Source organism: Diceros bicornis, chromosome 4 (genome assembly GCF_020826845.1).
Source record: "Diceros bicornis minor isolate mBicDic1 chromosome 4, mDicBic1.mat.cur, whole genome shotgun sequence".
Lineage (NCBI taxonomy): Eukaryota > Metazoa > Chordata > Mammalia > Perissodactyla > Rhinocerotidae > Diceros > Diceros bicornis.
The window spans coordinates 55095870-55118223 of record NC_080743.1 but is presented as its reverse complement, the minus strand read 5'-3'; the positions used below and the strand labels follow the sequence as shown (position 1 = coordinate 55118223).

Sequence of the window (22354 nt, the reverse complement as noted above, 5' to 3'; positions counted from 1 at the left end):
GAAAGCTTTGCACATGCAATTACCTAACCTTCCCCTGCTGGCATCAGGCTTTTCTAGCTGAGATTCGGTGTGTACGCTCCTGGATTTCCCGGCGCGCCTTGCGCTGCTCTTGGCGGGAAAGGTGACCTCGACCGGGGGTCAAAAACCTACTGTCGTGCCTCCGCGGGCAATCGAGGGACAGCGCATGCGCATCGAGCAACGCAGTGTCCTGTCGTGCTGCTCTCCTGGTCGCTGGTGCCCGGGCCTCAGACGTTACGTAATACATATATATGTTTCTTTCTTTCTTTCTTTTGCTTTTTAATCTCTTTTTCTGTCACCTCCCATCTCCTTTACGTTTATTAAGGTCTTAATGGTGAAATATTCAGGGAAAGAAATGTATACCTATTTTTCACAAGAGGTTCTTGAGAATGGGTTAACTCCGGCGTCTAGTCGAGGCCTTGTCGGGATAAAATTAAACGTTAAGTAGTCTGTTCTGTGAACTCTTCTAGTTGAATTGTCTGATTAAGAAAATGAAATTGGCGCCAAAAGAAAATCGAAACTTACATCAGAATATCAGTTATAACTGAGAAATCAATCAGTCAAAAAAAAAATCTAGAATATTTTTTGTTGCCATTTTATGGTTGTTGCACAAAATGAGACAATGTTATATCCAGAGCCGCGCTAACGTAAAGTGAGAGAAAGTTACCTGATTCAGTTATTTTGAAACTACAAATTTAAAACAAAAATTGAAAGATTATTTTAAAAGGTTTGGCAGGGGCAGTTTTTCATTACCTAATACCTACCTGTGCAATGTTGTCAATGCTTGAATACTGTGAAGTGAAGAAAAGTACAAGGTTATGCTTTTCATAAAAGGTCTTTTAAAGAACTTTCTTAATAACCCGTTTATGTGAGGCTTGGTAGTTAAATAGCTTAAAATTAGGACCTTACTCAAAAGAATGAATCTCTGTGTTTGTGAAGATTCCCTTTAGGCAAAGAAATCTTGGGGCTGGCCTGCTGAAGTAGTGGTTAAGTTGGCGCCTTCCGCTTAGGCAGCCCAGAGTTGGGAGATTAGGATCCCAGGCGCCGACCTAAGCACCACTCATCAAGCCATGCTTTGGCGGGGTCCCAAATATAAAGTGGAGGAAGATGGGCGGGGATGTGAGCTCAGGGCCAATCTTCCTCAGCAAAAAGAGGAAGATTGGCAACAGATGTTAGCTCATAGCCAATCTCCTTCACCAAAAAAAAAGAAATCCTCTTATTTCATCACATAAAGTTCTTTGACTTTACATGTATTAACTAGAATATTAGGGATAAAAATAAGATATAAAGATAAAGTTTATGTTTGTGTCACAAGGTTGAATTAAAGAAAATACTTTATCAGAAGATGGCCACTGCACAGTTGCAGAGAACTTCCATGGTATGATTCCTAGTATTTTAATATAGCTAATTTTATTGTTTCTTAAAGTCTTGATGATTTTTATACTTGAAAGTTAGAGTAAACTGTTTGAGGGCTTAATGATGTCAGGAAACTCCATTTTAAGAAACTTCATTTTACGAAATGAAGATATTTGCTAAACTATTTTGAATTAATGGAGAATTCTATTGGATGTTCGATGCCTTGTATTAAATTGCTGGTTCAGGTTCAATTTACATTAGCTATTAATGAATACTATTCTGTTGCTTTGATGAAATTATTATTCATAGCAGTCCATGCCTAGAAAATGAATATCCATGCCCCACAAAGATAAAATTGTCATCTTTGCACAGTTCTTGCATTACAGTTACTGTGTTAAACCTAGTCAGTGACTAAAGAGAAAATCAGTGTTACCTATCTGTGTATGATGCATTTACAGACAGTTAACCTGCAGGGAGATTTTTAACAATTCTTGAGCACTTTTTGCGTATTACCTTTAGGCTGCTACCCTGCAAACACCTCCACACCTTAGAAGCCACCCTGACTTTCTGGGGATTACTAACTAACATGGTTAGGAATTCTTTGGGAGAGTACAATACTTTTGCAAAATTCAATCTATTTTAAGTTCTGGAAAACTTTATTTTTAATGAATCTAAATAAAATGTTTTAATTTCCCTTGAATTTAGAGTGCGTTGGTATTTCCCAATAAGATATCAACTGAGCAGCAGTCTTTGGTGTTAGTGAAGAGGCTCCTAGCAGTTTCAGTATCCTGCATCACATATTTGAGAGGAATATTTCCAGAATGTGCTTATGGAACAAGATATCTAGATGGTAATATAATGTTTCTTTTAAAACTTTTAAAAATATGTTATTTTTATTCTGGCTTGCTCTAAAACTATAATTTTTGACTTAGAGATTTTGTTTTTTTTGATAACAGCTTTATTGAGATATAAGTCACATAACCTGACAATTCACTCATTTAAAGTGCACAATTCAATGATTTTTAGTATATTCAAAGTGGTGTGCAACCATCACTACTGACAATTTTAGAACATTTTCATCATTCCAAAAGGAAACCCCCACCTATTAAGTCATTCATAACTTCCCCCAACTTCCCCAGTCTGAGGCAACCAGCAATCTGCTTTCTGTCTCTATGGATTTGCCTATTCTGGACATTACATATAAATGGAATCATACAATATATGGTCTTTTGTGACTCGCTTCTTCCACTTAGCATGTTTTCACAGTTCATCCATATTATAGCATGGAAAAGTACTTCATTCTTTTTTGTTGCTGAATAATATTCCATTATATGGATATAACACAGTTTATACATTCATCAGTTGATGAACATTTGGGTTGTTTCCACTTTTTGGCTATTACAAATAATGCCACATTCATGTACAAGTTTTTGTGTGGACATCTAAGTGGTTTTTAAAAAGTATATTCAATACCTTTGAAAGCACTTAATCATAAAATTTTTCCTCAATTTCTCAAGCATAATTTCACCTGACATTACTCTTATAATGATGAAGTAAATAGATAAAAATAGTCTATTATTTATAGATTTGTACAGTGGTAGTGTATGTTTTTGTGTTACTTTAAGGAAGTAATGATAATACAGCCAGTTTATACTACAATAACAACTTATTGCCCAACACATAATATATCATAATATTGTGCGCCAACTATGTGCTGGGCGATATATTAAGTGCTATGTTATGTATGATATCTTGTTAATTCATATTACGGGCCTATGAGTTAGATATTATCCCTATTTTTCAGATAAGGAACCTGAGACTGAGAGATCTTCTCAGTTCTTTCCACTGTATTACATGTTGCTTCTTTGCAGGGCTCTATCTTTGATAGCCAGTTAACTTCTTGGCCTTTTACAAGTATTTTACTGGAATAAGGGTCCATAGCAAATATTCTAAGACTCTTGGATAATGGTAGCATGAAAGCATTATATAAGGATAAAAAGATTGTTTCCATATAACCTTTTTTCCGTTAATTATATTAATACTAATCGTCTGGAAGTTCATTGCCATTCATAATATACCTATAATACACAACTCAAGAAAATAATCTCCATTTAAAGTTTCTATATGTTAACTAATCTTAAGTAGCTCTATATTTATATCATCATTTTTTGTGTTTAGATCTTTGTGTCAAAATTCTGAGAGAAGACAAAAATTGTCCAGGATCTACACAGTTAGTGAAGTGGTAAGTAAAAGAATACCTAATAATACAAAATTATTGTTTTCTTAAATCACATTTTTTGGTACCTTGGATACCTTTCAGTGTTTAACCCAATTTTAGTGATTCCCCCTTTAACACTGGATACCATTTTTGCAGGTCTTTGGATTTTTACATTAAAATTTTCCTTTATTTCATGCTCCATGTGAGCACACTTCATTTCCTACTATTGTTCCCTACAAATAGTTGTCAGATATTTTATATCTTCCCTTCCATCCTCTATCAACATTTTATATTTCTGCCACATTGTTTTGTTTTATTATTATAAGCTAGTTAATAAGAAGGAAGCTATAATAAGAAAATTTTGTATTATTTAGTAATAAGATAATATGGAGATTTATTAAAAGAACTGTTTTCTGGAAATGTTCAGTCTAAAAATGAAACCTTGATTATCTTTTAGGATGCTAGGATGCTATGATGCTTTACAGAAAAAATACGTAAGTCAATATCTCTTTATCCTTTTTTTCTACAGTTTATATTCTACAAATGTAACAGCAATTACCATGTAGTAAAACATTAATTTAAACTAACTTAGGCATAGGCCAGTCCAAATTGCTGAAAAGTCTGAACACTTGACTATTTTAAAGCCTAGTCTTCAACTCATTTAAAGCTAATAGAATTAATACTTAACAAATTTTGCCAAGCCGTTTCAGTTAATTGTTAACACTCATTTGTATTAATCACACATATTAACTTACAAAAACTTAATAAATTAAAGTCTTTTGAATAGTTCATCCATTGGTTTCACGTCTTCTACAATCTTGTTAATACTAGTAATTTAATAAATTACTTCTTCATGAGAGTTCAAAAATAATTTCCATGTAGTCTATGTTAAATTGTCACAAATTCTGAATTAGTGAAATTTCAATTGATAAGGTTTTACTATAGACTATAAGCCTTTTTGTATACTTAGCATATGTTTATATCAACATATATAAAGAAGTTAAACAAAATTGTGAAAAAGATAAAATTTTATCCATGGTCACTAACTTCCCTCTTTAAGACATAAATATTTAATATTCATTAAATATTGAGTGCCTTCTATGTGCTAGGCACATATTCTAGGTAGGAGCTGGGTAAGCTAACAGTGATCCACAAGACAAAGAGTGTCCCTTCTATAGGGAGAAAGCGGTCAAGAAAACAAGTAAATCAGATAATTTCCTGTAGTGTTAAATGCCATCAAAATATTTAGAAGTAGTATGTGGTAAATGTAGAGGTGGGGTAACTTTGGGTGAGGTGCTCAGAGGAGCTTCTCTGAGGAGGTTACATTCAGGCTGAGGCTGGAATGAGAAGAAACCAGCCAGGAATTGATTTTGAGGAGAGAATATTCCTAGCAGAGCAGCAAATGGAGAGCTGGAGGGGAGTTTGGAGAGTTCAGGGAACAAAAAGAAGGCCAGTATGATTGAAGTGCAATGAGCAGTGGGGGAGAGTGGCATGAGATGAGCCTGGGGAGATAGGCAGGGCCAGAGCATTCAGGGCTGTGTAGACAAGGAGTTTGAATTTTATTTTAGGTGCAAATAAAAGTCATTGGAAAGTTTTGAGTAGAAATGTAACATCATTTGATTTACATTTTAAATTAAAAGAAAAATTGCTCTGGCTGCTTACTCTCCTACAGTATATAGAGAATATACTGTAGAAGGGGAGTAAGATTGGAATTAGGAGAATAGCACTTAATCCATTACAATAGTACTGGTGAAAAATAATGGTGGTTTAGACCAGGATGGCAAAGGAGGAGAAAAATGAAAAGATTCTAGATATATATTTGACAGTAGAACTGCTTGGACTTGTTGATGGATTGGTTGTGGAGTATAAGAAAAGATCCAAATCAAAGATGACTCAGATTTTTGGCAGATTACTTGAGTGAGTGATGTCCTGTGATTCTCTATTCCTATGGTCTCCAAAGCCTCTTCTCTTTATTAAATGAGCAGGACCCTGAACTCTCTACTTTTTTTCTTTTCAAAATCAGTTCTCATGTTGGTAAAGTTTAATGTGTTATTTCACAATATGTATTTTCCGTATAACTGGCAATAATGCCTTTTTTGCTTAAGTCAATGACATGAATTTCAGCCTTCAGTACATCAACTAGAAATTGATATTTTGGAGAATAGAGAAGGATATCTAAGGTATTGCTTTATATGCATCATATGAAGTCTATTCTGCAAGGTTATTTCTTATTAGGAATAACTATTGAAATAGGACAGAGAATTCTTATGATCTATCGTGAAAAAATATTCTATAGAATAAAACTAAGATTTTTGTTCTTTGTTGTATTTCAGCTAAGGATGGTTGTTCTAGCTGTAAGTATTCTTAAATTGTATGTTCTTTTTTAAAGACTGTCAAATTCAGCCTTGCTTAATTAAATAACACTAAAACCATCAATTGATTATGTCACTTTCTTCAAATAACTGATCTATTCAATGGAAGAGTTGCTTTGGGGAGAGTTTGCTTTGTATTTTGGGGAGTTGCTTTGGGGAGTTGCTTTGTATTTTGTTTTGCTGAGTTCATTTAATAATTCAGTCTAAACATCCAATTTAGTTCTTCTTGAATACTTAGCCTTATCTAACTCAATTGTAAATTATTTTTAAATAGGTATACACTGATCCAGAAGACCCTCAGGTAAGTGTGCTTAAGTTAGTAAAGAAACATAATGCCTCTAATATCTAAAAATAACATCAAATTATAATACGATAATATCTTATGCATTTAATTGTGCTTTAATCAATGCACTTTCATGTGTATTTTCATATTTGGACCTCATAAAGACTTTTTTGAGGTAAGACAGGGCTTGTATTGTTATCTTTAAACAGATTAATACACTTCCTACAGAGACATTATCTGACTGATCCTAGGCCACAAAACCACAAACCATTAGAAATAACCTAAATCTCCTGATTTCTTGTTCTTTACAATATTATTTTTATAGAATTATGAAAGGGATTGAGTGTTGAGAGAAATAAGAAACACATCCTTAGACTTTGAATATTCATCCCAATCCAGTCACATCCACATCCGCAATTAAAGGAAAGAAGGGATTACAAAAAATGAAAGGGAAAACTAGAAGACAAGAAACAAAGGGGAAAGATCTATTGAGTGCTCACTATATATTAGGCTCTCTTCTTTGGGGCTTTATGAGCATTATCTCATTTATCCATCACAGCCTTCATGAGGTAACTACCATTATCGTCTTCACTTTATAGGTAAGGAAACCTAGATACAAGGTTTCTTGCCTAAGGTCATAGTGGCAGAACCAGAATTTGGACCTTAGAAGGCCTGTTCATGATCTGGGTGCTTAACCATCACACTATAGCTGTTACAATATAGTGTTTCATTCAGTCCTGGAGAAGCAGATTTAGAAAAAGAAAGAGCTGATCCCTGTCCCTATGTGAGCCCTGAAATGTAAGGAAAGCAATGAAAGTATTAAAGCTTCAAAAGGTTGGGAATGTTTTTTTCTTTGATACTCATGCCTGCAATTAATGCTTAATATAGGTCATGGTGACAAAGAAAATCATGGGCAAAGGCTGTGAATTAGTTGATTGTTCAGAAACTGATTGTTCAGAAAATGTTCATTTATTTTCTGATGTCTTACAGTGGCACATTTTTTTATTTCAGTGAAAGCAACCTTGCTGATGCACTATTTATCGAATGCTCGGTGTGCAAGGCCCTTTATTAAGGGCTCTGTACAAATTATCCCATTTGATAAATATTCACAACCACCAATAAAATAGGTACTATTTTCAACCCCTTTTGTTAGCTGGGAAACTGAGACTTAGAAGGCTTAAATGACTTGCTTGTGGTTACAGTATAGCAAGGATTTAAGCCCTGTGCTTAGCCATTCTGCCAAAGTATGAGATATGCTGCCTCCTTTACCTGCGTGTTAAGGAGTTCCTTCCCTCTGATATATATAACATACATTACAATGAGTAGAGGATAAATATCTCTCCAAGACTGAAGCCCCAAATCCCAAACCATGGGAATTGGCTATTAGGACTCGAAAGTTTCAATGGACCAATAGGGATTAACATGGCAGAAAAATTATTAAATAAATATTACTGTATTATATACAAAAGCAGTATATAGCTACTTGGCAGCCAGTACTATATATCATATGCATAACTGCAGTGTTTTCTATTTAAGACAATTTCAGAATGTTACCAATTTAAATTCAAATACACCAGTAATGGACCAATCATGGACTTCATAAGGTATTGTTCTATAGTTTTCTTTTGGTATTATGTATTACTGCTTACTCATATTAGTACTGTATAGCTAAACTTCAGGATTAATGCTGAAACTTCTCAAACATCCCCAATTAACCATCAAGTTGTGGCTGTACAAAATATCCTTGGAGTAGCTGCAAGCCAGGATTCTGTGGCTAGTTATATACAATTTTAATTGTGAAACAGAGCCAAAGAATAGGAAGGCTATTGTATGCTTGAGTGATTATAAATATAATAAAATCCATGATTTGTTTCCTTTAAACATGTTATATAAAATGCATATTAATTTAATTTATATAAAATTAAGTAATTAGTTTATAATAATGATATTAACAGTGACATTAGTGATATTAAATTTTTTATAATAGTGACATTAAAACACATTTATGGTAACTAACTTTCAACTTAAAAACTTAATGCTGTAAAAGGAATAGGAATCTCAAATAGCAAAATGTGAAGTTATGTTATTAGAAGTCACAGATGTCATAAAAGAAATTAATGTGTGATTCTTTTCTAGTAAAAACCAAAACAGTGACTCTAGTATGTCATCTGCTGACACTAAGAAAGCAAGTATTCTCCTCATTCGCAAGATTTATGTTCTAATGCAAAATCTGGGACCTTTACCTAATGATGTTTGTTTGACCATGAAACTTTTTTACTACGATGAAGGTACTATTTACAATACATCCTGTTTTAGTTAGTACCTGCATGTTTTATTATTGAAACAATTGGTCTCCAATTCCAAATGTTTTTAAGCACCTAAATTGTTATATGTTTTTTGAAATTATAAAATTTACATTTAATATCAGTTTGTGAAAAAGGAAGATTTGAAAAAATAGGCTTTAAAATATACACAAACTTCTCAAGTAGCATGAACATATCCCTGTGAGGTACAACCTCACCTATAATTAAAGAAATGAAACAGTGAGATACCATTTTTCACTTGCCAGATCAGTAAAGCTTGTAAACCCATTATTGGCAAGAGTGTGGGGGGAAGCAGGCGCTTTTATACAGTCCTGAGAGAATGTATGTGGGTGCAACATTTGTAGAGGACAGTTTGGCAGTATCAAAATTTTAAATGCACATTCTCTTTACTCCAGAAATTCTATAGCTAGAAAAGTATCTTGGGAATATACTTACACAAATATGCAAGGTTTTGTGTTTATAAGAATTTTCATTATAGCATTGGTTAAAATAGGAACAAACTGGAAACAACCTTGAGTGTCCTTCATTGCAGGATTGAACTGGTAAATTATGGTGCATCTATATAATAGAATACTGTGTAAGCTGTTAAAAGAATGTGCTGATAAATTATCCAAGGAATATTAAAAACAGATATAAAAGAGATGTTAAAAACAGCTAGGTGCCAAACAGTATGATCTCATTTGTGTTTTTTAAGGAGATATATGTATGTATGAAATATTATATATTTTACATGCATAATATCTTCTAGAAGAACACGAAGCAACTACAATAACATCATTTATTTAGTAACTACTATGTACCAGTTCTGTTCTGAGTATTTCATACACTTTAATTAATTTAATACCCACAATGACCCTATGAGATAGGTACTGTTATTTTCCCCATTTGACAGATGAAGAAACCAAATCAAGGATGATAAATAATTTCCTCATGGTCACACACCAGTCAAGTAAAGGAAAAAAAAAGGTCACCTTCAGGGAATAAAATAAGAACTTGGAGATAGAAGAAGAGTGATTTTTACTTGTTATTGTACGCCCTTCTATACTATTTGAAATTTCTTCAATCTGCATACATTTTTATATTAGTAATTATTATTATTATTGTTGCTATTACTGTTATATTTTTTGATTTCATGAACAGCACAGTTTATACTTACTTTTTTGCAGTTACACCCCCAGATTACCAGCCTCCTGGTTTTAAAGATGGTAATTGTGAAGGAGTGATATTTGAAGGGGAGCCTATGTACTTAAATGTGGGAGAAGTTCCAACACCTTTTCACACCTTCAAAGTAAAAGTGACCACTGAGAAAGAACGAATGGAAAATATTGATTCAGCTATATTATTACCAAAACAATTAAAAACACCACTTCAAAAAATTCTCATGGACAAAGATGACCTAGAAGATGAACAGGAGCATTATATAAATGTAAGTGTATTTAAAGAGTTATAAAGTACAATAGTAACAAATGTTTGACTCAATTCTGAGGACTTTAATAGCTCTCATTAATATTTGTATAAATACTGTATTATAAACTCAAGGTTGGAAGGGACCTTAAAGAAGGTATAGGCTTGTGGTTTTATAGGCTTGTGGTTTTAAAAGTTTTTACCTTGGTGCAAACAACATTATTCTCAGAAATTTAAAAGCACGACTATTCTGAATGAAGCAGGGAATGGTCCTAGAGACCCAGCCACTTGCCACCTCACCTACCTGGACTCTGAGAAAACCCACTGGTCTGGAGCACAATTTGAAAACCAATGAACTACTCCAATCCCCCCATCTAATGTTGGAATCCTTTCTACAACACCCCTACTAGGTGCTCATGTAAGCCTGTGCTTGAATTTCTTCAGGGCCTGGAAAGCCACTCTCCAGCCTGGAACTCCCTGGAAGGCGGGCAAGGGTCTTATTCGTCTTTGTAATCCTCCTGTGCCTAGCACTTAGATTTACAGTGTGTATTCTCAGTATTGGTTGAATGAGTGGATGAAATAGAAGTATAAAAAAAATTTTTATACTACTATTTTTTGTTGTTCCCTCACTCCCAGAAAATCTTTCGTCATTAACATGATTGTTTTTTGATCTCATCTTTGTTGTTTTCTCTTATCTGATTTTATTCTAAATTGTGACCACAGTACATATAGAGAGACTGATATTCTGATTTAGGCTCTGTGACCACATCCTTACAAATAGAAAATTCAGTTTTCAACCAATTTAGTCAAAGAAGAGATCTTTTTCCTAAAACCTAAATCCCAGTCTTGCTCTGTAAACAAATATGGCTGGGATTTGTGTGGCATTCTTTAAAATTTTTAAAGCTGTTTGATACATGTCGCAAAGGGAATAATATAAATTAGACATTAAACCTGTTGCTATTTCTACAATACCATAACTGAGCTTATCCTTCACTAACTCCTTGAGGATCGGGGCAAATTCAGAGTGCATGCTAAGATCTATACAGAAATTCCAGAGCTGTAGAAGTGGTAGCTTGTTATGTGAACGTCTCTAATTTAGTGCCCTCAAACAGTAGTAAGATCTAAGTGTTCTCAGAACCATCATATGTTTTTGAGAAAGTTGTATATTTTTAGTATTTCTCCTTAAAACAACCCTACAAAGTAAAGAAAAGTAGTATTTTATAATTTGTCTGGATAAATTAGTTGCCTTGTTATAGTAATTATAGGACCACTCTATTTCTAGCAAGTGTAAGGTAGCTGTAGTGTTATGTTATAGTTAACCTTCACATAAAACAAATTTGTTTATAAATACTTCCACCCAGTTATTTTAATCTCTTTTTGAAATGTGTCTAATTTTTCTTCATGTAATAATGTAGGATGATTTTGACATTGAAACTAAAATGGAAGAGCAGAAAAAAAATCCTGGATCTTCTGATCTTGGAGGTAAGAAGTTAATGAAAATGTATATTTATTCACTTCCAATTCAATTTGATACCATTTTAACTATTTTTTTTCATACAGAACCAAGTTTAGTTTGTGAGGAAGATGAAATTATGAGGTCTAAAGACAGTCCAGATCTTTCAATGTCTCATTCTCAGGTATAAACTTGATAGTTCCATCTCACTTTTAACTTGTCCTTTTCAAAAGACTGTTGCTTATATGCTTATTTAGTTATTGATCACATTTTCTTATTATATTCTAGATCTTTTAGGAGAAAATTAAGTATTACAATGCTTATTAACAAAATCTGGGAATTATATGTTGAAAAGTTTTGAGTATATCACTGGTGGATTTGTTTGTAATAAATCTAAATACTGTTCATAGAATCTCAGAGTTTCAGAGCTAGATAGAATCTTAAGCAATTATTTATTCCACCATCCTTTGTATTTACAAATGGAGATTGTAATACATTTTTGTTGCCTTGGAGCAGAACATGTTTAATTTTGTTTTCCATATACAGTAAAATTCTGAAATAACACTTAGATAAAATGAACTTGAAAATAATGGGACTGATGATTGTCTGCCTTCCTTTGCACAACCCCTTTCTTCAATGAGAGTGGGCTAAAGTTCTTATCTTCTAGAGGAGTAGTGCCTGGTGATCATTTGGGACTTTCTCAGCTCAGTGAATGGTCAGTTGTGTACAGTGTCTGTTTCACTATCTTTACCTTTGTGCTTTTTGTGACAATAAGAACCAACTCAAAATTATTGGTTTTCGTGAACTCAACATAACAAGACCCTAAATTTTGTGACTGAATTTTTGAACCCCATCACTGTATTGTGAAAAGCTTTTATTATATTATGTGGTTTTGTGTAATTATTTTCTTTTCTAGGTTGAGCAGTTAGTCAGTAAAACATCTGAACTTGATATGTCTGAAAGCAAAACAAGAAGTGGAAAAGTCTTTCAAAATAAAACGGTAAGTGTCTCTTTAGGTTTGTTTTCCATCCTAACCTTGTAATTTTTCCCTATATGTTAAGTTTATTTGCTTTTTAATACTTCATTTGTTGGACCAATATTTAGTAAGCACCTATTATATGTCAGGTACTTTACTACGTGCTGAAGATATAACATGAATAACACATAGTTCCTGCTCTTAGCTAAAAGTTTAGAAATTAGAGATCAACAAGCAGTGATATACCGCCATGATAGCACTCTGAATAGGCTACATAGAGGCACAAAGGAAACAATGGTTAGTTTTTCTGAAGGGACATTAGAGAGAGGAATCCAGGAAAGTCTTTGAGAAGTGACACTATCATTCAGACTCCCAAAGAAATGTCCTAGAATGCCAAAATGTTCCCATGTTCTATCTTGTAAATAGATTATCTTGTTAATAAGACATTAAAAATGAATGTTTTGTATTTATCTTGCATAAAATGAATCTCATTTTTTGAAGCAAAAAAACCACTGCTTGGGGCCGGCCCGGTGGCGCAAGCGGTTAAGTGCGCGCTCTCCGCTGCGGCGGCCCGGGGTTCGCTGGTTCGGATCCCGGGCGCGCACCGACGCACTGCTTGGTAAGCCATGCTGTGGCGGCGTCCCATATAAAGTGGAGGAAGATAGGCACCGATGTTAGCCCAGGGCCGTCTTCCTCAGCAAAAAAAAGAGGAGGATTGACGGATGTTAGCTCAGGGCTGATCTCCTCACAAAAAAAAAAAAAAAAAAAAAACCACTGCTTTATTTTAGTTTTTGGTATGAATTGTACTAAATAGAAATTCATATTTTATTTTAGACCTTTAAGTTACTCTCAAAGGTTCGGAGGTGAAGAAAAAGCATTCTGTAAAATGTGTAAAATATTATATCCAAAGTTAGGAAAAAAATAACACGCTAACAGTGGTATGCTGGAGCGTTTCTTCCCAACTCCTAATTCAGTGACATCATATTGGTGGCTTGAAATTGGACATGATGAGAGTATTCAAAGCATGGAAATCAGCAAATGCCTCAACTCAGGATTTGTTTCTCCCAGAGAACTTGTTGTTAAACATTTACCAGCACATCACTAATTGTAGTGCCATTTTTAGGTGTCATTTTTTTCCACATTCTCAATGGGGTGTTAGAACTGGCAGAAGGCAGCTTCAAACTAGTATGCTGATGAAAGCAAGAGATAAAAGAATTTCAAGGGGCCGACCCCATGGCCTAGCGGTTAAGTGCATGGGCTCCGCTGCTGGCGGCCTGGGTTCGGATCCCGGGCCGGCACCAATGCACCACTTGTCAGGTCACGCTGTGGCGGAGTCCCATATAAAGTGGAAAGAGATGGGCACATATGTTAGCCCAGGGCCAGTCTTCCTCAGCAAAAAAAAAAGAGGAGGATTGGCATGGATGTTAGTTCAGGGCTGATCTTCCTCACAAAAAAAAAAAATAAAAAAAGAATTTCAAAAATTAGTACCTCTAACAGCAAAATGTTCTTTCTAGGCAGCTTCTATTTAGGATGAGTATCCTTTACTAGGATATAGAGAGAAAAGCAAGCATTACAAAAAATTATTAGGCAAGATTTCCTTGTAACATTAAGATGCTTTGAGGGGGGGCTGGCCCCATGGCTTAGTGGTTAAGTGTGTGCGCTCCGCTACTGGCGGCCTGGGTTTGGATCCTGGGCGCGCACCAACGCACCGCTTCTCTGGCCATGCTGAGGCTGTGTCCCACATACAGCAACTAGAAGGGTGTGCAACTATGACATAAACTATCCACTGGGGCTTTGGGGAAAAAAAAAATGAGGCGGATTGGCAATAGATGTTAGCTCAGAGCCGGTCTTCCTCAGCAAAAAGAGGAGGATTAGCATGGATGTTATATAATTTTTTTTCCCCCCATAGCCCCAGTAGATAGTTGTATGTCATAGTTGCACATTCTTCTAGTTGCTGTATGTGGGATGCGGCCTCAGCATGGCCAGAGAAGCAGTGCGTCGGTGCGCGCCCGGGATCCGAACCCGGGCCGCCAGCATCGGAGCACACGCACTTAACCGCTAAGCCACGGGGCCGGCCCAGCATGGATGTTAGCTCAGGGCTGATCTTCCTCACAAAAAAAAAAAAAAAGATGCTTTGAAGACATAAATTCACTTTCTGAAATTGCCCATGTTTTGGGATATGACCTCTCCACCAAAGTAATCCTCAATTTGAGAATCATGACTGAATTATGGTTAGGAAAGAGCAAAAAATAAAAATATTCAATAGTGTATATACTAAAGAGGCTATCATTGAAAAGTACATTTCAAGCATCAGAAAATAAGTATGTCTATTTAAGTCTCATGCTGTACTGACTGAGCTAGCCAAGCGACTGCAATATGTCCTTTTAGAGGATAGTTATATGACAGCTAGTAATTTGTTGTCATCTAATATTCATTTAAAATACTGCATATATAGCATTATTCACCATAGCCAAAAGGTGGGAAAAAGCTAAATGTCCGTCAACAGACGAATGGATAAACAAAATATGGTATAGCCATACAATAGAATATTATTCAGCAATAAAGAAGAATGAAGTACCGATCCATGCTGCAACTTGGATGAACCTTGAATACATTATTCTAAGTGAAAGAAGCCAGTCACAAAAGTCCACATATTAGGTGATTCCATTTGTATGAAAGTTCAGAATAGGGATTTCTATAGAGACAGAAAGTCTTAGAGCTGGTGGGGGATGGGGGAATAGGAGAGTGATAGCTATAACGGCATGGGTTTCTTTTCAGAGTGATGAAGGTGTTCTAAAATTGACTGTGATGATGGTTGCACCACTCTGTGAATATACTTAAAATCATTAAATTGTACACTTTTAAATAGGTGAATCGTATGGTATCTGAATTCTGTCTCAGTAAAGCTGTTTTTTTAAAAACTGCGTATAGTTGCCTATAGTTGGAAAATCAAGTGTTGGTTATTCTTTGAGAAATAACCAATTAGTAATTATTTTGTCTTTGTGAAGGCTAATGGAAATCAACCAGTAAAATCTTCTAAAGAAAATCGGAAGAGAAGTCAATTCGAATCTGGGAAAACAGTAAGTCTTATGATAATATATAGGTTGAACAAAATGGCAAGTATCATAATATTATTACTATAGATTAAATTTAAAATGATAAATATAATAATATCCCTGAATATACCTCAGAGCTCTGATATCCAAATCTTATTTAAATATATTTGGTTCTAAAAAACAGGATGACTTTAAAATAAGATGCACTATGTTGGTTTATTAATTTTTTCCATGTAAATTCTTACCGTCTGATTCCATGAATGATTTGAAGTAGTTGGAGGAGTTTATAAAATAAATAAAAACCAGTGTCAGGAAAAATATGAATAGAATGAGAAGTATAAGAATATTCAGGCCATCTTATTTACATAGAGCTAAAATTGGGCCACAGATTTGATTTGCGCTTTCTAGAGATCAAAACTAAAGTAGAAACAAGATAAGTTACCAAATCCATGTGTTTCCTAAAAATATAGCATCCCCTACTAGTACAATTTTCCTGACCTAAATCCTATGACAGTTGTTTTATATTTGGAACCCTATTTTACCAAATCAGATAATGTATTTGTCGTTTCTGAGATAAATATTTATATTTTTTCAACTAGAATTTTTAGTATTATTAGTAGGTTTAAATTAGACAACTCAAAACTTGACTATTTTTACAAATCAAATGTTAAAGGAGTAATCTCAAAAATGTAGTTGGTTAATACTATTTTCTTTTTTTCTTTCTTTTTTTTTTCTTTTTGGTGAGGAAGATTGGCCCTGAGCTAACATCTGTGCCAGTCTTCCTCTATTTTGTATGTGGGACGCCACCACAGCATGGCTTGGTGAGCGGTGTGTAGGTCCGCTCCCGGGATCCAAACCCGCAAACTCTGGGCCGCCAAAGCAGACTGTGAGCACCTAACTACTATGCCACTGGGCTGACCCCTAGTACTATTTTCAATTTACATATATTAAGAAGGGAACGGAATAACCTGACATTTCTTTAATAGGTTTTTAAATTTTTCCCAATGTATTAAGCCTTGATTTTTTTGCAAAATCATAATCCAATTTGTATCTTTACTGAGTTTTTTTCCAGAAAAATCAAAGTTCAGTAACTCAGGGAATCTTGTTAGGAATTTTCCTAATTCATCCTCTCATTCATTCAAAAGTGTGCATTGAATGTCTAATATCTATCAGGCACTGCTAAGTACCAGGGATACAAAAACAAAACATGATTTAAATCCTTCTTGGTGCCAAGGTAGAACATTTTTCTATTTGCAGCTCATTTTTAAATCTTTTTTCCTCTCCTATCCCCCCAAAATATTTTACTATTTTGAGGACATAATGTTAAATCTATCTTTCTAACTACTCCAACAACCCTAAAGAAGACCTTATACTTTGCAAGTGTATACTTTCAGCGGCCGTCAGAAGATATATGTCAATAATAAAATTTACTCTACTTTTAAAGAACCCAGTATCATATCTTAGTGGGAAACAGCTATGCTAGGTGTAATTTAAAATAAAAAGAAAGAAAGAAACCTCACAGTTGTGAAAAAGATCTAAAATTAAAGACATTTAAACTGGAAATTATCTATTCTTAGTAGCTGTTTTATTTTGACAGGTCCTTCATCACTTTGATTCTTCTAGTCAAGAGTCAGTGCCAAAAAGAAGAAAGTTTAGTGAACCAAAGGAACATATATAAAAATTATGTTTTTTCTTCTGCATGTTTGCAAAGTTCTCAACATTTAAATTAAAGGACACTGTATTACTATTTTAAGGTGTGTTTGCCCGACCTCTGAAAACTTATATGTAGTCTTAAGCAGTTAGTACACTAAAATGAATTCTTAGCTGACTATCATATTGTGATCCTTAATCTTATCTGAGACATATCCAAGAGAACTTTTGAATAAAACCAAAAGTACCAGTGTTATAATTGATTCTGTTCATTATCTATTCAATATTGATCTATCTTCCATGTTGGTGGACACTTCCTTTAAACATATATTAACTTTTAAGGCCCTCTAAAGCCATTTTTTGAAACATAATGTTTATTTTGGTATTAAATTTTGGTAGGAATTCACTTTTTACTTGTTAAAACTATACCTTTCACTGGCTGTTTGTCATTGTGTTATTAAAACACATGTTCTTCAGTACTTTGATAGAGTGTATTAACATGATAATATATAATGTACAATTAAAAAATGGTGTTTTACTTTTTTTAAAAAGATTTTTTACTACAAGACAAAATGATGACTGATTTTTAAAGTCTGGCATTTTTGGCAGAATAAATAAAATGTTCAGCATTTAGACTCTTTCATGACTTCTCATTTTTATTTAATTAACAGAAAATGCTTAGGCACTAATTTTGATATCATTTTGGTAGATGTTACTTTGCAAGAGTTGAGCTCACTTCTTAGAACGATACTGTGCTTTTAGTGAGAAATCGGACCTGGTTCCAGCCTTGACAGTTTGCTTTGCTTTAGAAAAGGAATACTTAACACTTGGTCTGTGCCTCCTGCAGTTTCAGCAGCCATATTCTAAAAACATACATTATCCATGAGTTTGCCAGTAGCAGGCACTAATAGCGAATGTTGGTATGTATGCGATGGTAGCAATGTACCTATCCTGTTTAATGTAAACCAAATAAACATCCACAAGCTGACACTAGATCAGTTTTTTTCTGGAATAGGAAAGTTAGGGATAAGCTAATTGTTGAAAATAACCAATTTTAAAATGTTTATTTATTCTTAGCTTTTTTGGATCCCAACACGTCTCACCTAATTGTCCCAGTATACACTGCTACGGTAACACACCTGCTACACTGAGATTGACCAACAGAAACCTTTGTAGATCGGCAGCTGGTGCTAGCTAACGGAACGCTTTGATTGGCCGGTTTAATGGGGGTGGGGAGCGCAGCGCTTTTTCCTCTCTTCTTACCAAGTCCTTCATTGGATTGACCAGCTGTCAGATTTAACCCAAACCTGCCTCCTTTTGGTGGTGTTTGTCTGGATCGCAACACAATAGCGGGGGGAGAGCCTCCCCTTGTAAGCTGCGATTGGCTAGGCTCAACCTTGGCGGTTTCTGATTGGTCCTATGAAGAAACACCAAGATAGGTTGCCTAGCGATTCTGAGGAAGCTGATGTGTTATTCCTTTTCTGCATCGAACGATCAGGAAGTTTGTGTTCTCTGCGTGGCTGAGAAGTTTTTCACCTACTAGGACGGGGGTGGGGGGAGGGGGGGACAGGTGTCCCCTAGAATAGACTGCAAACTGCAGCCTGCGTCCGGCCATAACCCAGAAGTAACGTAAGGTAAGCAACGGGGGAAATACATTTCCTAACGTCCAAAAAAATCTCCAAGTTTTTTACTTTATGGAGAGAGGGAGATTTTTATTTACTTAATTTTTTGGCCATTTGTTTTTTTTCAAATAGGATTTTTTACTAGTAAATGTCCGAGGGGCGTCAATTCCTCAAAAAAAATTCCCCTTTATTTTTTATCCCCCAAGATGTAAAGTTTCTTAGATTGGGTTAGCAAATAAGCCGTATTGGCAGTGCCAAATAGGTTTAGTGCTCTTAAGCGTTTATTTCATGGTTTTCTTCCTCCTTCACTCTACTTCCCACCTCTCACCAAGAATTGTATTTGAAATATAGCCTTGTACAAAGAATCTTTTGCAAGTCACTTCATTTGTATTTTTATTTTAAATGTTCACATGCATTTCTGAATATTCATTTTAATTAGTATATATTTATCGAGCAGTTACAACGTTAAAGACATTGTGCTAGTTGCTATGGAGAATATAAAAACCCAAGAAGACAATATCCTTGCCCTCAAGAAGTTTACAGTTGAGAGACAGCCATACCAAAAGAAAGACAATAATAAATACTTTAAAGGAAGTAAGTATAAATAAAGTTATGTGAAAGTACAGCTGAGGGAGAAACCAATTCTGGCCATGGGACATATGGGTAATGGAGAAGGAGATTCACTTAAGGCTTTAAAGTGGGTCCTCAATAGGCGTTTGAAGAATGGGTACAATTTAGAGAGGAAAGGAAAAGAGAGAACTCCAGCATGTACAGAGGAGCAGAGATGGAAGGCATGGGATGTGTTGGAGAAATTAGTTGTTAACAGTACATAATTGGGAGTAATGGGAAATATTGCTAGAAGGTAGAATGAGATCCAGTCACAAAAGCTCTTGAATGCATTCTTTTGATCTTGAAAAAGATATTCTTTTAAGTAATTGCTGATTTGAAATATTTATTGTCTGTCATCTTAAAAACTGGCATTTACATTTATCTAAAATAAAGTATGCTAACTTGAAACTTTATCACAGATGATTTAGTGCAATTTCTCTTGACTGTAGATTTTTTGTGTCCGTGTGAGGAAGATTGGCCATGAGCTAACATCCGTGCCCATCCTCCTCTATTTTGTACTTGGGATGCCACCACAGCATGGCTTGATGAGTGGTTTGTAGGTCCGCGCCAAGGATCCAAACCTGCGAACCCCAGGCCACCGAAGCGGAGCACTCAAACTTAACCACTACACCACCAGGCCAGCCCCTAATTGTAGATTTTTAAAACAACTGTAGTGCATGGTGTAAAATGGCATGTGCTTTGATTTTTTGTAATTGAGAAAGAATTTGCTAATCTTTTAATATCCTCTTGCCAGTACTTTTTATTGGCAGCTGTTTGTGTATTTGCAAGATAGCTAGCTAGGGATAGAGATGAAAGTTTTCTGGCTATGTAGAATTACTACATATGATCTTTCTGAGTGTTGTTCTCTAGACTGGTGATCTCCAAAGTGGGTACATGAAATGAGTCATTAGGGTATGGGAAGAAAATAGTAGAACATGTATTTCTATTTAGTTTTTCTTTATTTTTTTACTTTCTATTTTCTGTGTATGTTGTATAACGTACCATTGAATGTTTACAGAAATTATATATAAATTTTTATATGCATTTTGGGGCCAGCCTGGTGGCCTAGTGGTTAAGTTCGGCACACTCCGCTTTGGCAGGTCAGGTTTGCGGGTTCAGATCCCAGGCACGGACCTACGCCACTCATCAGCCGTGCTGTGGCGGCGACCCACATACAAAATAGAGGAAGATTGGCAACAGATGTTAGCTAAGGGTGAATCTTCCTCAGCAAAAAAAAAAATATATATATAGTATGTGTTTTGAGGCTGGATGCTCACAATTTTTGCTGTCTCATACTATTTAACTTGGGGAGGATCCATTTTGTGAAAGAGGAGTCACAATGATGGACATTCATTCCTGGGTTATAGATTATGCACAAGAAATCAGCGAGCTTAAAAGATAATCATTTCTACTAGTTGTTAAAAGAACTGATTTAATTTCTTGTCAATGCCTTCTGTGGAGTTCAAGCTATTGTACTTTGGAAAAGATATTGTGTTACCCACCTGATTTTTCTGGTCATTACTCCTTTCTTTCTTTCTTTAAGTTTGTAAATATTTCTTATTTGTATACATTTTTAGTATGCATGTATGAATATCTATATGTGTTTATTTACATAAGCACACATATAGATATTTTTTCATCACCGCCTCCAGAAACAGGTGAGAATGACCACTTTAACTCACCGAGCCCGTCGCACTGAAGTAGGCAAGAACTCTGAAAAGAAGGTGGAAAGTGAGGAAGACACTAATCAAGACAGGAGTCCAGATAATGAAGACTCTGGAGACTCTAAGGATATCCGCCTCACCCTTATGGAAGAAGTACTGCTCCTGGGACTAAAAGATAAAGAGGTAATGCAGTTGGGTTTGCTAGGCTGTCTCAAAGACTCTTAAAAATTAGAATGTTTTAAGGAAGTAATCTGATAGAATGTTATCATTAATGCTAAGTTGGCCTTAGAACTGTGCTCTAGCCATCTGGGAGATAGGGAAGTTTGGGAGGGTGGCTGATACTTGGGGGGTAAAATCCAGAAGTATAATTACTTGAAGTGTAATTTAATTACAAAATTATTCCAAAATTTTAGAGGATACAAGAGAGGATATAACACAGTGTCAAGTTTTCTACTTGTAGTTTCCCAAATGAGATTGATGATGAAATAACCTCTTATTAAACTAAGAAAATAGGCCCACACATTGAAGTCTTCTTGAGCTTGGGGGAGAAAAAGTCTTTTAAATGAAAAGACAAGGAACATAATATGATTAGCTGGCTTACAAAAGTAAACAGTGGATAAGTTACTTATAGTAGAAATAACTTTTTTATTTTATTCTGTGCATCTTTGGAAGTTAAATATCAACAATTGATGAGGATTATTTTAATTTTAGAAAGTGTTTTTAAATTAATTTCAGCTTTCCCTTTCTTTCCAAGTTTTCCCTTATTAATAGAACATTTGCTTTATAATAGAATTAGTCTTGAGATAGCAACTCTTGTGATATAACAAAATATTCTTGGCTTTTCTACTAGTAATATACATTATCCTTCATTTTTAAATTAACTTTTTATTGTGTTTTCCCATCACTTTCTTCCCTCATGAAGAGGTTATGAAGATATATAAAAGTAGTATTTTAAACAATCTACTTCCTTTCTTAGAAAGTCTTCAATAAATACAAAAAAATAAAATAAAGGCATATTTGTTATTGGCCTCGGTTTTGAAAACTTACCAAATTAAAATGTTACTTTATATTAAAAAAATACTAAATTTGGCTTTGATAATTGTCCTTAGCTAGAAATGAATCAGCTACATACAGATGTTATCATATGGATGTTATCAGCTACATAACATCTCTTCTTTTCTACATTGATTCCTCAACTTGAGAATACCCTTGTTTCTTAGACTTTAAATTTATTTTCTTTACAAGACTTGTTATAGCCTGTGTATTGTTAAAATTAATATGAGAGAAATGCCCATATGTGTTTGGCCAAAATTTTTCCCGGAAATATATTTTCCTCTTTGCTGAGAAAG

General features: G+C 34.8%; 2 protein-coding genes across 5 annotated transcripts in view; both read left to right on the top strand.

The window, feature by feature from the left end:
* Positions 1-221: 221 nt before the first annotated feature.
* HORMAD1 (HORMA domain containing 1) lies at positions 222-17153 on the top strand. The gene is made up of 15 exons (XM_058537272.1): positions 222-256; positions 1334-1396; positions 2080-2224; positions 3553-3616; positions 4050-4086; positions 5926-5946; positions 6239-6265; positions 7784-7851; positions 8384-8535; positions 9738-9997; positions 11391-11457; positions 11536-11612; positions 12345-12428; positions 15413-15484; positions 17058-17153. The coding sequence occupies exons 2-15, from the start codon at positions 1364-1366 to the stop codon at positions 17136-17138; spliced, it is 1188 nt and encodes a 395-aa protein (XP_058393255.1). The 5' UTR covers positions 222-256; positions 1334-1363; the 3' UTR covers positions 17139-17153.
* A 1415-nt stretch (positions 17154-18568) lies between these two features.
* The window catches only part of GOLPH3L (golgi phosphoprotein 3 like), a 46087-nt gene continuing 42301 nt past the window's right edge, over positions 18569-22354 (top strand). The window contains exons 1-3 of one of the 4 annotated variants that reach the window (XM_058539064.1): positions 18571-18744; positions 19190-19326; positions 20994-21188. In XM_058539064.1, coding sequence (XP_058395047.1) covers positions 21006-21188 — 183 coding nt within the window. In that variant the 5' untranslated portion in view covers positions 18571-18744; positions 19190-19326; positions 20994-21005. Of the gene's footprint in view, positions 18745-19189; positions 19327-20993; positions 21189-22354 lie in introns of all 4 variants that reach the window. The other 3 variants (XM_058539066.1, XM_058539063.1, XM_058539065.1) reach the window with 3 other exon arrangements.